Source organism: Mytilus galloprovincialis, chromosome 5, assembly GCF_965363235.1.
Source record: "Mytilus galloprovincialis chromosome 5, xbMytGall1.hap1.1, whole genome shotgun sequence".
In the NCBI taxonomy this organism is placed as follows: Eukaryota; Metazoa; Mollusca; class Bivalvia; order Mytilida; family Mytilidae; genus Mytilus; species Mytilus galloprovincialis.
This window is the reverse complement of record NC_134842.1, coordinates 75,865,026-75,882,987: the sequence shown is the minus strand read 5'-3', so window position 1 is coordinate 75,882,987 and position 17,962 is coordinate 75,865,026. Positions and strand designations below refer to the sequence as shown.

Here is a 17,962-nt window from a genome sequence, read left to right as displayed (position 1 = left end):
TTGCATATAGACATTATATGTTCAATCTATACCGCCTCATATCTATATATTATCTGCCCTCAGGATATAATTTGTTTTTGCACATCGACATTATATGTTCAATATACACCGCCTCATATATACATATCATCTGACCTCAGGATATAATTTGTTTTTGCACATCGACATTACATGTTCAATCTACATGATCTATACCGCCTCATATCTATATATCATCTGACCTCAGAATTTAATTAGTTTTTTGTAATCGACAGTATATGTTCAATCTATACCGCCTCATATCTATAGATTATCTAACCTCAGGATATAATTTGTTTTTGCACATCGACATTATATGTTCAATCTATACCACCTCATATGTATATATCTATATATCATCTGACCTCAGAATATAATTAGTTTTTTGTAATCGACAGTATATGTTCAATCTATACCGCCTCATATCTATATATTATCTAACCTCAGGATATAATTTGTTTTTGCACATCGACATTATATGTTCAATCTATACCGCCTCATATCTATATATTATCTAACCTCAGGATATAATTTGTTTTTGCACATCGACATTAAATGTTCAATCTATACCGCCTCATATCTATATATCATCTGACCTCAGGATATAATTAGTTTTTTAAATCGATAGTATATGTTCAATCTATACCGCCTCATATCTATATATCATCTGACCTCAGGATATAATTTATTTTTGCACATAGACATTATATGTTCAATCTATACCGTCTCATATCTATAGATCATCTGACTTCAGGATATTATTTGTTTTTGCACACCGACATGATATGTTTAATCTATACCGCCTCTCATCTATTTATCATCTGACCTCAGCATATAATTGGTTTTTGGACTTCGACATTATATGTTCAATCTATACCGCCTCATATCTATATACAAAAAGAGGGACGAAAGATACCAAAGGGACAGTCAAACTCATAAATCTAAAACAAACTGACAACGCCATGGCTAAAAATGAAAAAGACAAACAGAAAAACAATAGTAAACATGACACAACATAGAAAACTAAAGAATAAACAACACGAACCCCACCAAAAACTAGGGGTGATCTCAGGTGCTGCGGAAGGGTAAGCAGATCCTGCTCCACATGTGGCACCCGTCGTGTTGCTTATGTGATTACAAAATTTTAATCCGGTAAATAGTCTAATTCGGTAGGTCACATTCATGAAAGGGAAGGGAATTGTAGTTACGACGTAAGGAACATGTCCGATATCATTTGTGAAACGGTTATTCCATAACGGTCAATCAACTCGTGATGGCGTCCGTAAAATTTACGAAGGGATGATTTCAACTTCACCATTTGGAACTCTTGGTTTAATAGCTTCCTTGTGAGCAGCAACCCTCTATCAAGAAAATCATGATAGGAAATGCAAGCACGGGAATATCGTATCAATTGGGAGATATATACCCCGTATGCAGGTGCTGCTGGAATGTTGCTACTTAGATATGGAAAGTTCACAATTGGAAAGCTGAAATCATCTCTTTTGTCGTAAAGTTTTGTTTTCAACTGACCCTCATTGTCAATTACAGATGTAAGTCAAGATATGAAGCCGACTTAACTGTATCTGTAGTATCCTTTATCTCTAGTTCGATGGGATAGATGCGTTCCACATAGTCACCAAATTTTGAATTGTTTAGTGAAAGAACATTATCTATATAGCGGAAAGTAGAACTCAGGATATAATTAGTTTTGTAATCGACATTATATGTTCAATCTGTACCGCCTCATATATATATATCATCTGACCTCAGGATATCATTTGTTTTTGCACATCGATATTATATGTTCAATTTATACCACCTCATATCTATATATCATCTGACCTCAGGATATAATTTGTTGTTGCACATCGATATTATATGTTCAATTTATACCGCCTCATATCTATATATCATCTGACCTCAGGATATAATTTGTTGTTGCACATCAACATGATATGTTCAATCTATACCGCCTCATATCTATATATCATCTGACCTCAGGGTATAATTAGTTTTTGAAATCGACAGTATATGTTTAATCTATACCGCCTAGTATCTATATACAATCTGACCTCAGCATATAATTTGTTTTTGCACATCGAGATTATATGTTCAATCTATACTGCCTCATATCTATATATCATCTGACCTCAGAATGTAATTTGTTTTTGCACATCGACAGTATATGTTCAATCTATACCGCCTCATATCTATATATCATCTTACCTCAGGATATAATTTGTTTTTGCACATTGACATTATATGTTTATATATTTAATCTATACCGCCTCATATCTATATATCATCTGACCTCAGGATATCATTTGTTTTTGCACATTGTAATTATATGTTCAATCTATACCGCCTCATATCTATAGACAATCTGACCTCAGCATATAATTTGTTTTTGCACATCGAGATTATATGTTCAATCTATACTGCCTCATATCTATATATCATCTGACCTCAGAATGTAATTTGTTTTTGCACATCGACAGTATATGTTCAATCTATACCGCCTCATATCTATATATCATCTTACCTCAGGATATAATTTGTTTTTGCACATTGACATTATATGTTTATATATTTAATCTATACCGCCTCATATCTATATATCATCTGACCTCAGGATATCATATGTTTTTGCACATGGTAATTATGTGTTCAATCTATACCGCCTCATATCTATATATCATCTGACCTCAGGATATCATTTGTTTTTGCACATGGTAATTATATGTTCAATCTATACCGCCTCATATCTATAGACAATCTGACCTCAGCATATAATTTGTTTTTGCACATCGAGATTATATGTTCAATCTATACTGCCTCATATCTATATATAATCTGACCTCAGGATATAATTAGTTTTTGCACATCGATATTATATGTTCAATTTATACCACCTCATATCTATATATCATCTGACCTCAGGATATAATTTGTTGTTGCACATCGATATTATATGTTCAATTTATACCGCCTCATATCTATATATCATCTGAACTCAGGATATAATTTGTTGTTGCACATCAACATTATATGTTCAATCTATACCGCCTCATATCTATATATCATCTGACCTCAGGGTATAATTAGTTTTTGAAATCGACAGTATATGTTTAATCTATACCGCCTAGTATCTATATACAATCTGACCTCAGCATATAATTTGTTTTTGCACATCGAGATTATATGTTCAATCTATACTGCCTCATATCTATATATCATCTGACCTCAGAATGTAATTTGTTTTTGCACATCGACAGTATATGTTCAATCTATACCGCCTCATATCTATATATCATCTTACCTCAGGATATAATTTGTTTTTGCACATTGACATTATATGTTTATATATTTAATCTATACCGCCTCATATCTATATATCATCTGACCTCAGGATATCATTTGTTTTTGCACATGGTAATTATATGTTCAATCTATACCGCCTCATATCTATAGACAATCTGACCTCAGCATATAATTTGTTTTTGCACATCGAGATTATATGTTCAATCTATACTGCCTCATATCTATATATCATCTGACCTCACAATGTAATTTGTTTTTGCACATCGACAGTATATGTTCAATCTATACCGCCTCATATCTATATATCATCTTACCTCAGGATATAATTTGTTTTTGCACATTGACATTATATGTTTATATATTTAATCTATACCGCCTCATATCTATATATCATCTGACATCAGGATATAATTAGTTTTTGTAATCGATATTATGTGTTTAATCTATAACGCCTCATATCCATATATAATCTGACATCAGGATATAATTAGTTTTTGTAATCGATATTATGTGTTCAATCTATAACGCCTCATATCCATATATAATCTGACCTCAGGATATAATTATTTTTTGTAATCGATATTATGTGTTCAATCTATACCGCCAAATATCTATATATAATCTGACCTCAGGATATAATTAGTTTTTGTAATCGATATTATGTGTTCAATCTATAACGCCTCATATCCATGTGTCATCTGACCTCAGGATATAATTATTTTTTGCACATCAGCGTTATATGTTCAATCAACAGGATTCGAACTCTAGATATTAATTAACACATTAATGACACAACTACATACAGTGTTTCATGCATCTTAAAATATTCAACCAACTAGACTTTTCTAAACAAAACTACTCCTCCTGAGATGTTTAGGAGAGTTTTATTGAAATAGTAAAAAGGTATGTAAAGGTGTAATACCACCATTGATTTCCCCTATCAGTCTTTGTTAAATTTGCACTTTTAAAAAATTGTGCAGAATTTATCTTTGTTTCAAAAAAGGAAATACTTGGCATGAGTAAAGTTTCATCCTGTCCAGTTCTATCGTAAAAACTTCATATGATGTCTCATTGCATATAAGAAAATAACCATCACTGGAAGTAAACCAATCACATTTTCACCCTTTTTCTTATTGTGTTCAAGCTTTAGTAACCATGTAACCTCAAGTTTTCAAAATATTCTATATAAACACCAAATAAAAAATAATGGTGATTTGAAACACCAAAGATATATATCTATGACACATATTTTCGTTGACTGTAATCAAATGTATGATACATTTCCTACAACTGTGAAGTTCAAGGGAATATGTTTTTCGAACCTTTTTCGTATGTAACCGGATGTGACGTACTATGATTTTGTGGTTTTACACTTAACGAAGACTTTTTTCTTTAATAATCTGAATGTGTTTTTTTTTCCTTTTGTAATACTGGTTATTTTAAGCATTACTGTCAAGTTTTGCCATAATCAGTTCAATAGTTTGAGAAAAATCTAATATAAAGTAAGACGACAACTACAGCGATTCGAACAGGAATTCTTCAAAATATTCAAACCAAGCCGCATCATGATATAATATAGTGTGGACCAATAAAAGATCAAATATGTATCTTATCTACCTATAAACAGTTGAATATGATACAAAAGATGGCTCTAATTAGCAATTTGTAAATACAGCTGTTCTCAAACCACGCCTCTTTTGGGGAGATATAGAATATTTATAGATAATTAATTAAGTGTACGTACTGTTTCTCAGTTATGATCTCTATGTTTCATCTCATAGAAACATAACTTGGAAATGTTACCAGTAAATGTACATATGCATATTGTTTATATTGAAATCGGTGGTAAACCCTCAGTCAAGGTAAGGGTAGTTTAGACATTTAGTGTTAGTTTGAACTCTTAGAAGTTCGGGGCATATAAACGTTGAAAATATGCCGTACAGCCCTATATTTTGACCTCTAAAGAATTAGTAGTGCATATGAACTTTCCATTCTAGGATATAATTATTTCAAAACTTCATAGTAAAAGTGGTGCAGCTTTAGCCGTAAAAGGAGTTCCTATGGGAAATTGCATTGTCAATATTTACAGAAATGCAACCTCTAGGATGATAAATACCACTAATGGACCTGCTTGTCTTCATTTTAAGGTCACGTTTGGTCCATGTATACCTCTCATTTCCTCATTATTTCAACTTTTTAGGCCAATAAATAAAAATTTTGGGGTAACTTTCGCTCATTTATGAAAGAAATATGATAATAAATGAGTAATTGAATTATTCAAACTGACGGAACCATCCCTATGAAATTTTACTGACACCATGGAGGTTTATATAAGTCTTTACGTACAAAATCTAATTTACGGCGCGTTCCAGAGAGGGACATAACAATCTTCCCTTTTAATGAATAATTTATTGTAAATGCTTTAAAAAATAATTTCATTTACTTACAAATGTAAAAACTGTATATTTATTAAATCATTACTAAGAGAAAGTTTCATTATTATAGCAAAATATAAAAAAAATAAGGAGAAAAAGTCCGAAATCCTGATTGTGGCTTGCTCTGTTTATTAATATTCATTGTACAGCCTATTTCAAGGCAATTTTCTCATTAAAATGTTTTTGAGAAATTAACCATCACTGGAAGTTAACAAATCAAATGTTTACCTTTTCTTTCTGTGTTCAAGCTTTAGTCACAATGTAAATAAAGGCAACAGTATACCGCTGTTCGAATTTCATAAATCGATTGAGAAAAAAACAAATCCGGGTTACAAACTAAAACTGAGGGAAAAACATCAAATATCAGAGGAGAACTACGACATAACAGAAACACAACATTAAAATGTAACACACACCGAAACTAACTATAATATAACAATGGGCAATGCACAGGAATATGACCTGCACTTGCATTGTATAAAGTTTTCAGATGTAAGAAGAAAAAAAAAACCTAGTACTAAAATTCAGAATAAAATAATACTTATCTACTAATATTATATTGCGTACAAAAATAAAAGAGCAAATGCTTATGGACCCACTACATAAAATATTTTCGTGATTTATTATCATTTATATTTTAAAATTTACTGCAGTATACAGCTGATATATGTATTTAAGGATGTACACCTCTGAAGAGTCAAACATTTCTAGAATTAAACTTTTTTTCTTAACCTGATTTTTGGATTTATAAGACTGTAACAAAATAATTGGAGAAGAAAAAATCATATGGTGGTGCACTTCTTTTTTTGCTACGGCCCTTTGAAAATGCCCAATTATGATGATTTTCCCATTTTTCATCAATTTTTACCTTGATATCTTGTATTGATTTTTTCAACTGTGGTACATCGGAATACTTCCCAGTCATTGAAAAGGACACTGAACCAGGCTTCAAGGTTCCTTCTGCTGGAGACGCAGTAGAATCATCAGATTTCTTGATGTAGCTAGGCACATGCTCATTCTTTCCTGACAATACAAATTAAAATGTTAAATTGAAACATAAGCGACGCCATGTTAAAACGAGAAATATGCCTTTTTGCAAGCCCTTTAAAAGCTAAAATACTTGTAAAAAGAATGTATCGATTGGGCATTAAAAATGGATTGGATAATACAGATTTTACTGCAAAATTAGTTTTTTTTTTATATCAAATAGCTATAAGATAATAATTCATGGTTCACTAAGCAACCTCATATTTGTGCAGGGAGTTAACCAAGTGTTAATTCAATAATAACTGCTTTAAAGGGTCATTAGCTACGAGATATAGAAAAAAATATGATCATTTAAACAAATGAAATAGTGAAACAATATTTCACTTTTAGCAGCCAGTTTGGTTCAATTGTGTCTGTCAAAATAAGCTAAGAAACATCAATGATAAATTATTCACTTGCATGGGAATAATTCGACCTTATTGAATCCGTATACATGTGTTCTTCAATCTCCACCACTTAGCTAGAGAGGGATAAAGCATATTAAAGTCAACATTGAAAGTGTAAAAAGGGTAAGCCATTTGGTTGACTGATTTGATTCGCAAAAAATATTTCTTATACAAATAACAACAAAGATTAATATATGTTTTAAACCTACAATATGAAATCAAATAGACTTTGAAAAATCCAATTGCACGTGTTTGCTATTTATTTATATCTATTTTTATTTCTAAATCGGGTTATATGACCGTATATACACGAAAACTGATTTATATCATCAAGTCTATGCATCGTAACTTGTTTATTTTTAGAACTATAATATTTTTGATATACGTTTAGCATATTTTAATTTAAATATGAGAATTTGAGTCAAATCGGTGGTAATAAATTTGACAGCTAATGTCCTTTTCAAGCAATATGAACAATTGCCTTATATCAAAATCCTTTTACAATAAGACAAACGACCCGTTGTACAGTAAACATGCTTTACCATTTATGGACGCAAATGTCATTTAGGAGGATGTAACTAAAATATCTTGATTCATTCAGTGTAATAGAAACCTTGATTTGACAAATTTCCGCAAGGAAAGGAGAGGGATGTAAGGGGTTATGAACCTAAAAAGGGAAAACAGTGACGTGGGCAATTATTACATGTTTTATTTTATTTATATTTAGTTACGAAATACCAGTACTGTACTTGAAGTATTGCCACAATCAAATTTACGTTGTGCGGCTACAAATCTGTTAATACTGTACCGTTATTCCGTTTCTAAAGCCTAGCTATTATACGTTGTAAACTGTTCAATATAATTAGTTATCAAAGGTACCAGGATTATAATTAAGAACGCCAGACTCGCGTTTCGTCTAAATAAGACTCATCAGTGACACTCATGTCAAAATATTTATAAAGCCAAACAAGTACAAAGTTGAAGAGCATTGCGGATCTAAAATTCCAAAAAGTTGTGCCAATAGGGCTACGACAATCTATGCCTGGGATAAGAAAATCCTTAGTTTTACGAAAATTCAAAAGTTTTGTAAACAGGAAATTTATAAAAATGACCACATTATTGATATTCGTGTCAACACCGAAGTGTTAACTACTGGGCTGGTGATACCCTCGGGGACGAAACTTTAATTTATCAGTGGGAAGTACAATTGAATACTGCATTGTATAAAGCATTGGTTGTAGTTGTTTTCACTAACATTCTAGACAAAAAATGATAAATCCAATTTTCAAAGAAGATTTTAAAAATGACACATTTCTATTTTTAGAACAGCAACTTTTCCTTTTGTAAAATTGCATTACTCTTTTAACTGTAAAAGTGACGCTGTCAAAATTGAACTTTGTCTAAGATGACCTGTGTTTTTTGGTAATAAGCATTGTGTATAAGTTTCAAAACATTTAGTTGAAGTAAAATAAAGAATTAGAACGATAACCAATTGTGGGACGTACGGACGGACGAAAAAGGGTCAAACGTAATGCCCCTCCGCTACTGTTGAAATCCTAAGAAGATGTGTGGTTCATAGTAAATGTTAATTGTAAGCTTAAATTTTCAGTTCAATACAAAGATAACTGTTGGAATTATTTAAAACAAAATGTTTAAGAAGGATATACAAGTTATTTTAAGGTATAAATTGGTTAGCTATAAAACAATTTTAAATAACATGTACATGTTAAATTTCAAGTCTAGATGTGTTTTGATGGTGTATTATTTTAGGAAAGCACTAGAATAACCTAAAATGATGGTGTAATGAAACAATCACTCTCTCATTAATATGTTTTTAGTAAATCCAAGATAACTGTTAACTTATCATGATGAAGGGATCATAATTTACATTCTTCTCTTTGTATCTAGTAAAAGAAATGACGATGCACCCACATTCTTAAGTGTCTGAGCCTGAATACGTTTTGCACTATATATGCACGATTCTGAAGTGCATTGCTGTCTGTACCAACATCATGCATGTGTGAGGATGCTGAGACTGGGTTGTATAACTTACAATGGTAGTTGAAGTTGTGAACTGATAATTTTTGCAGAACATCTGTACATATTATATCTTACCAACAGCAGTTTTTTCTATCTTTTCACTCCTTTTCTTTCGCTTCCATTTCCATGGTTTAAATATTTTACCAAAGCTAGAAAATTTACTTCTTTTTCCTGGTTGTGGTGTATTTTGACCTAATGAGGCTGTTTCAACTTCATCATGTTTTTGTTCTTCTGTAAAATATAAATATTAAAGCGCATTACATATAGGTTAACGTTGAACAATAGTTTTAGATGCAACGCGTCTTCTCATTTTCTGATGTTATTTTGTTAGCGGCCCATAGTCATAATTTAGTCATGTGACCGTGACGTCATCAACGTTTTTTTTTCATTGTTTTCTACGGTTTAAAATAGAATTGAGAATAAAATTATAAGAAATGATTGTAATATTTTTTCTGTCTATTCGAAATTACATAAAAAAAAATTGGTGCACACTGTCAAATAATCCGCTACGCGCGTTATTCAGTTGCATCAATTTTTTATGTTATTTCTTCGTAGACAGAAACATGACATATGACAAAATGTAAATACTCGTCTGGTTGGTTTTAGAAACATTGATGACGACGAAGACGACAATGTATAAGATTTCATTTTTCTGTTTGTACCTTTTGAAACAATGTAACCTATTGACTGAAAATTAAGCACTCTAAAATATTTTCTTAAAAACAATTAAATCATATACTCAATTTTGAAGTCGTTGGAAATATAGTAATAATCTATCTAGTGGCAAAAGATCTGTAAAAATACAAAAACAAATCTGACATTTGGTTTCCGACCTTGAGTTGGTAGGTGGGCTTAAACTACAGGAGACCATAGAACGTAGTAGGTATTACTAGCTTCGATCATAATTTTCTATTTGCATTAATTTGGTCTTTTGTTTCGTGTTTTTTCCATGCTGTTGTCAGCTTGTCTTCATTCTATAATTTTTAATGTCCCTATGGTTTCTCACGCCTTTTTTTGTTTCTAACTGTTTTTAAAATTCATCGGTGCTGTGCATAACCCCCTCTCTTATTATATTTTTGGAATACTTGTAAACATTATAGCCATAGAGGGACGAAAGATACCAAAGGGACAGTCAAACTCATAATCTAAAACAAACTGACAACGCCATGGCTAAAAATGAAAAAGACAAACAGAAAAACAATAGTACACACGACACAACATAGAAAACTAAAGAATAAACAACACGAACCCCACCAAAAACTAAGGGTGATCTCAGGTGCTCCGGAAGGGTAAGCAGATCCTGCTCCACATGTGGCACCCGTCGTGTTGCTTATGTGATTACAAATCCGGTAAATAGTCTAATTCGGTAGGTCATATTCATGAAAGGGAAGGGGATTGTAGTTACGACGTAAGGAACATATCCGATACCATTTGTGAAACGGTTATTCCATAACGGTCAACCAACTCGTGATGGCATCCGTAAAATTTACGAAGGGATGATTTCAACTTCACCACTCTTGGTTTAATAGCTTCCTTGTGAGCAGCAAACCTCTATCAAGAAAATCATGATAGGAAATGCAAGCACTGGAATATCGTATCAATTGGGAGATATATACCCCGTATGCAGGTGCTGCTGGAATGTTGCGACTTAGAAATGGAAAGTTCACAATTGGAAAGCAATTGTTGCTAATTTAGTCATCTGTATATTTCGGATGGGGTGTTTTACCTTTTTCTAATAGACGTTTTTTTCATAATTTTAACTCTTTCTCTGTTTGCAGTAATTTTGACTGCTGGAAAGCAAAGCTATTAACAGAGCTTTACATTCACCCAAGTTTCAACATTAAAATTAAACACATTTCGAAATAAATCATTTATATATACTCTTTCCCACTCAATAATACAATTTTTATATTTATCTAGAAAGTGACAATCAAAAGACGTTAAAAACACATATTTTCTCGACAAATTATTAAAGTTAAGATCTGAAAAACATCTTTAGATCTTACTTGTAATGAATTGAATACAATAAATTTAAATTTAGAATTTGAAATAGTTCAAGGTCATTGCTATTTAACAGCTGTTCTAAATGTAGATACAAAAGATATTTTTCTATAAAAGAGTTGTTTTTGTTTTGTTCCTAACACATATATGTAGGAGAAAAAAGCTATCTGAATGTGACTGTGCATTTTTCTGACATTTTTGATTTGACTTTTGACTCAGATTTAAAGAAAACGTGACTATGGCAGACAACAACGACAACGGTATTTCGACGAGGCCTGTTCTCCTCTTTCCAATGCTATAAAATATAGCCGTGTGTTATTCCGCTAAGGCAAATCGATCAAGTTTGTTGATTGGGCACCGTACTAATAGAGCTTGAGGCTCAAGAGGATGTAACAATTTATACAGGTAATAACCGCAGTCATACCCATAGGTTAAGGATTTTGACGTCTTTTAAATAAGATGCCTTATTGCACATTTGTAAATGAATGCTATAGTAACATCCTCGCCAGCCTCAGGCTTTTAAAACAGTATGAAAATATAAACCTGTAAATGGTAATATATATTCTTATGGATGCTTCAAGAAGTGATGTATACCTTGTAAAAGAGGGATTTGACAGGAATAAGGGAAATCTAGGACTAAGGGACTGGAAGCAGAGAAGAAAAGGGAAGGGAACCAAGATAACAAGAGGAATAGAAAATGGGGATATGATAGAAATGTTTCTGCAAGTAAAGGGGATGGACATTTAGTATAGAGGAATCAGGGACATCTTACCAATCTCCCTCCTTATAAAAGGAAAAAGCAGACACATTTTTCTTGACTGCATAATTGATCAGATCATAGAAAATTCCCTAAGGCTAAATATTTGTGTTGGAAAATACATGTTTTTAGTAACTGTTCGTTATTCCTTAAAATATAATAGCACAAGGTTAGATTAATGAAAGTTTTAAACAATACTTAACAAACACAATCGAAAACAATTTTCATAGGAATAAAACGAATCACTTTAAATTTATTATTCAGAGTGTCATCTGTATGTTACTTTTCAAAGTTTTAGATTACAATGAGTTTTAGTTTTAGGTTTTAGGAATATACTTTTATAAATATTATGTCCAAGTTGAAACTATGGTTTTTAATTCAAACACTGAGATGTAAACTGAAAGTGTAATAACATAAACGGTACCAATTTTCTTGCACCAGATGCACATTTCGACAATACATGTCTCTTCAGTGATGCTCGTGGCCAAAATATTTGAAATCCAAAGCTTATATAAAAGACGTCGAGCTATAATCCAAAAGGTTTTAAAAAGTATAGACAAACCAATAAAAAGAATCAGAGCTTTGCATGAGGAAGATAGATTCCTTAATTTATAATAATTTCTAACATTTTGTAACAGCAAATTTTAATTACACAAATACTAAATCCGTATTTTGATGCTCGTGGCCAAATGTGCTGCTTATCGATAGCAATAGCATCTCTTTCCGAAGCCATTTGTAGGGCATACTAACTTATATTTGACAAATCAATGTATTGGCAGTAGAGAGATTGTTTTAATTGTGTAAGTTTGTTTTTCACAAATGTTTTAAATGTGATTGGTCTCAATTCCTGTCCAAATATGTTTTCTGAATCATAACTTTTAAACCATTGGAAATAAAAGATGAATTATTACGATAATTCATGTACACATCGGTATAAAAAGGAAAATAAAACAGAACATATTGTTTCTTTCGACCTCCTCAATTTTCATTCAGCAATTAAACACCTCAGTTTTTATCTAAAAAAAACAACTTATGCATAGTATTACAACTATCTTAACTTATGGTTTACCTGGATCTTTTATCCATTCAAGTAACGTGCGTTTGAACTGACGAACATGTATCAACTGCTTTGCCATACCAACTTTCTCCATAACGTCTGTAAATTGCTTATCGTCTGCTTCAGATAACTGCAGAATATCGCACTCACCTGAAACAAAGTATTAAATATAAAGGTCGATAAACCTTGTTCTACATCTTCAAGATGATTAAAATGTAACTGCTAACATGTAACTTAATGTTAAGTTTGTTTGCAGTTACATAAAAACTGCATAATATGTACAAATTTTACTGACAATAACTGTTCGCACTATTCATCGTACAATATCGTCGTTTGCTGTGATTGATACTCAAATTCAAAACTAAGTACAAACAAGGGAGGAAATCAATCAATATAAAACGTTTAAGGAATGACTTAATATTTTTGTCTGTGTATGAAGAAATAACATAACATTTGGTGCACACGGAATAACGTGCGTAGCGGGGTATTTAACAGTGTGCATCACATTTGTTATGTTATTTCGAATAGAGAGAAACAATATTACAGTCATTTCTTATAATTTGATTCTAAATTTCATTTTAAACCGTAGAAAACTATAAAAAAAAAACGTTGATGACGTCACATTCACATGACTAAATTATGTATATTGGCTGATAACAAAATAACGTCAGTCAATCAGAAGACGCGTTACATCCAAACTTAAATTATTATATAATGTACTATGATAAATTAAAATGTCATTCATTCTTTTTATCAAATACAGGTTAAACAGCGGTTCTCTGGTTGTTAAGTAAGTTACCGTCTCACTTTTATTAATGTTGGATACAATTCCTTTGAAAGCATTAAAAATAATGTGTGAGGGAAAAAATTGAACGCATCAGTCATCATCTTGTTATACTCTTAATCATTTATTTCATTTAAAATATGGCGGAATTGCACTTGATATTTAAAGAAAAGCAACAATAGTATACCCTGTTGTTCGAAAATCATAAAGCGATTGAGAGAAAAAAACAAATCCGGGTTACAAACTAAAACTATAAGAGGAAAACAACGAAACAACGGAAACAAAATTGAAATAGAAATTGGGAATGTGTCAAAGAGACAACAGCCCGACCATAGAACAGACAACAGACAACAGCAGGGGGTCACCGCACCCGGAGGCGTCCTTCAGCTGGCCCCTTAACAAATATCTATACTAGTACAGTGATAATGGACGCCATGCTAAACTACAAATTGTACACAAGAAACTAAAATTGTAAATAACATAAGACTTACAAAGGCAAGAGGCTCCTGACTTGGCACAGGCTAAAAAAATTGGCGGGGTTAAACATGTTTTTTGATATCTCAACCCCAACCCCCATACCTCTAGCCAATGTAGAAAGGTGAATGCATAACAATACGCACAGTAAATGTAGTTCAAGAGAATTCCAAGTCCGATAAACGAATCTTGTAATCGAAATACTTTACCTTGTTTGATAAAACTGTCATAATATTGAAGAAGGCTTGCTCTTTTTAGAACACAATGCAACTGCCATTCTATCGAGTTCTCTGGTTGACTACTTGCCATTGTTATCAACGAATCACCTGACAATATAGGATTATAAAAGCATACATCATGTGAAGTATGAACTATGTTTGCTTTTATGAAAATTAAGATGTAGTTGTGTCATTAGTATGTACACCTTTTTCATTAAGTTAATGAAAATATAGGACGAAACATATATCGGGACTAACAGTAATTTAAACAACGAGGAATAAGCGCTTATGAGTTTGCTTCGATTTGTTTTACCTTATCACATGACTCGATTTTATTGTTACTCGTGTAATGTTTTGTTATGTAATGATAGATAGTTATTCAATTCAATCACTATACTTTTGACTGTACCATTTGAAATATTGTTCGGCGTACCAGTGACCCGCAGACTTTTTAAATTCCATTAAATATTACTACACTGAGGCAACATAGGGAAACACGCATAGTATTATTACATAATAAAACATAAATAATTGTTAACAATCATTATTTTCTTTATCGGTTTATATTTACAAAGTTGTACAACATTCATTGAATGTTACAGACATAACGTGCTTGAGATCGCATTTCTCCTCAGACTCTTAGCCTTGTTCGGTTATCATTTAAATACCCTAAACACGTATTGTCAATATAAATATCACATGCTGCAAACCCGTTTACATTTAGGAAATACGTGTATCCGTTTTAAATTTATTGCTAACAGGAAATATGTTTTCTCTTTAAAACAATGTTTGATACACAAATCACTTACATTTTTCACAGGAAGTTTTTCACGTTTCATCCAGAATATTCGTAACATAATTTTCAATGACATTTTTATTAAAAAGGAATACAATTGTGCAATTAAAGCATCTTTTACGTAGACATATTTACTTTTTAGACTACCCGGTTTCAACTGATTGTGTTAATTTCTATAAATACTACCACAAAGAGGCCACATAAGGGGAGGCACATTATTTTAAGGAACACGACAATTTTTGTTATCGATATGAGTTCTATTAAAGATGCAGCATTTCGAAAAACTAATATAAAGGTATAGACCACTAATGGTAACTATATCAATAGCTGGAGCCTCCATTTCTCCTTTTACGTAGTGGCATACAAAAACAAAAGACATTTTAATACATTCATCATATCAACCTATAAAATACTATTTACCATCAATCACTGTTATGTCACAGTTGGTATGATGGCTACAATATCGTTGTTAACTATTTATTATCTGTGTATGTTTTTCGAAGGATGCCGAATATACTCTTAAGGAAGAATGAACAAACATTTGCTGTAAAATATTAGGAATTTGTAAGATTTATACATGGTTTGACAGAGAAAAACTTTTCCTGTTTAATTTAGAATAGAAACATGTATTTCCTTCCTTAACTAAGCTCATACTTACACAAGGAGATACCAACTAGTTATTTTGAATGTATATGAGACGAACCGTAATTGTAACCAGTCATAAATTTTTAAGGCAGTATTTGATATACACTTTTAATGATGAAAAGAAAGGAAATCATATCAGAAAAAAAATGTTTAAGTTCATTAGTTCGTTTGCTTCATGAACAAACCTAACTTTAAAAACTGATGGCATATCCGGTTTTGTAATACGGACTCTACAGATACAGTCAAATCCAAACCATATAGTTGTATTTTTGGGAAAAGTTGTCAAAAGTAATATCATTAAAGTTCGCCATACCTGACTTGATAACTTATCGCTTATACTTTGATGACGAATACATCACTAAATAAAAGGTGAACTAAGCTGATATACAAAGCGTTAATGACCAAAGGAACATTGAGGTACAAGACAAATATTTAACAATAGGGAACTAAAAATTCGCCCTTTTGTAGTATTTTCCATTGTAAATGATAAACTACGCAAATGATACACATAGGACAATAATTGCTATGCATATTATATTTGTTTTGGCTAAGTTTCCTTGTGTAAAAGTCCACAGTATTATTTTATATTCGTGATAATTTAAAAACAAAATCTAGCCAATCATTTATTCGTTTAATAGGTGTTGCATAAACTAATATCGGACACATTTTTAAATTAAAATGGACAAATTTATCATCAGCTAGCTGTTTTAATTCTCTTATATATTATCACATGGAGGCCACATAGGGTCACACAAACATAGTATTACAAATAAAAATTTGTTATGTATATATGTTTTTTCTATATCTTTAAGTTACAACATTGCACATCATAAATTGCAGGATACAGCCAATGCTAGTAAAGCTTGGACGTGCATCTTCCTAAATCTTATCCTTAGCCTCGTACAAATGACACACTTTCCGCCTATATAACTATCAACTACTTGTAACCTGCTAATTTTTGGGAAATACATTTTTCCGTTTATATATATATATATATACAGGAAGTATGGTATTATCAAATGTATGATTCACAAATTACTAAAAATTTGAACAGGAAGTTTTTTTTTCTTTTATCTCAATTATTCGTTACCTACATTTTTAATTTAAAATTATATTTCATTTATTAATGAAAAAAATATATACAAGTAAAGCCCCTTTTTACGTGAACATTTATACTTTTCAGTTTAGCAGTCATCAGCTGATTGGTTCAATTCCGATAAATATAACAACACAGAGGCTACATGAGGGGAAACACAAACATTATATAAAGGAACACGACAGCAAAATGAGTATCTTTCTGTTAAAGTTATAAAATAGCACAAAATTAATAACGGGATAAATACAATAAGTGGTAGCATGAGCTAGCATTTCTCCTTTGTCTAAGTCTCATGATAAGAACATAGCAGATTTTTTAATACAATCAACAGTTATGGTCTAATTAATTCTCAAATACTTACCCTTTTCCTCTATTTAATCAGAGTTGGTAGGATGGCTACACTATCGTTGTCAATTATTTATAGACTGTGCACATGGTGTTTAGTATTCGAATGATGCCGAAACTAATTTTACTGTTCATAGAAATTAAGAAAAATGAAGAGAGAACCCTTCCTCCTCATAATATTAGCGATTTGTTAAATTTCATACGTGGTTTTACAGAGAAAAACATTTCCTGTTATCAGATATATGTAGTTCCTTCCTCAACTTTGTTCATACTTACACAAGGAGATACAAACTAGTTCTTTAAAATGAATATGTGACGAAAACATTAACTGAAACCAATCAAGAATTCTCTAGTTCTGCTAGATATACTGGAATATTAACGAGGCAGAGATCCAAATCGTAGATCAACAGTACATTGACATTCAAAACAAATATTTTACAAGAGGAAATAAAAAAGTTACCCCTTATAAAGTAGTTTTCCTTGCAAAAAAATAAGTAAGCAAATGATACACAGAGGACAATAATTGCTATGTACATTAAAAA

The 17,962-nt window shown here is 31.6% G+C and overlaps 1 protein-coding gene across 1 annotated transcript in view; it reads right to left on the bottom strand.

The window, feature by feature from the left end:
- The window catches only part of LOC143074149 (uncharacterized), a 638,429-nt gene extending 620,796 nt beyond the window's left edge, over positions 1-17,633 (bottom strand). Inside the window, exons 1-4 of the mRNA XM_076249697.1 lie at positions 17,437-17,633; positions 14,530-14,646; positions 13,075-13,212; positions 9,323-9,478 (exon numbers count right to left, since the gene is read on the bottom strand). Coding sequence (XP_076105812.1) covers positions 9,323-9,478; positions 13,075-13,212; positions 14,530-14,629 — 394 coding nt within the window. The 5' untranslated portion in view covers positions 14,630-14,646; positions 17,437-17,633. The remainder of the gene's footprint in view (positions 1-9,322; positions 9,479-13,074; positions 13,213-14,529; positions 14,647-17,436) is intronic.
- Positions 17,634-17,962: the final 329 nt, after the last annotated feature.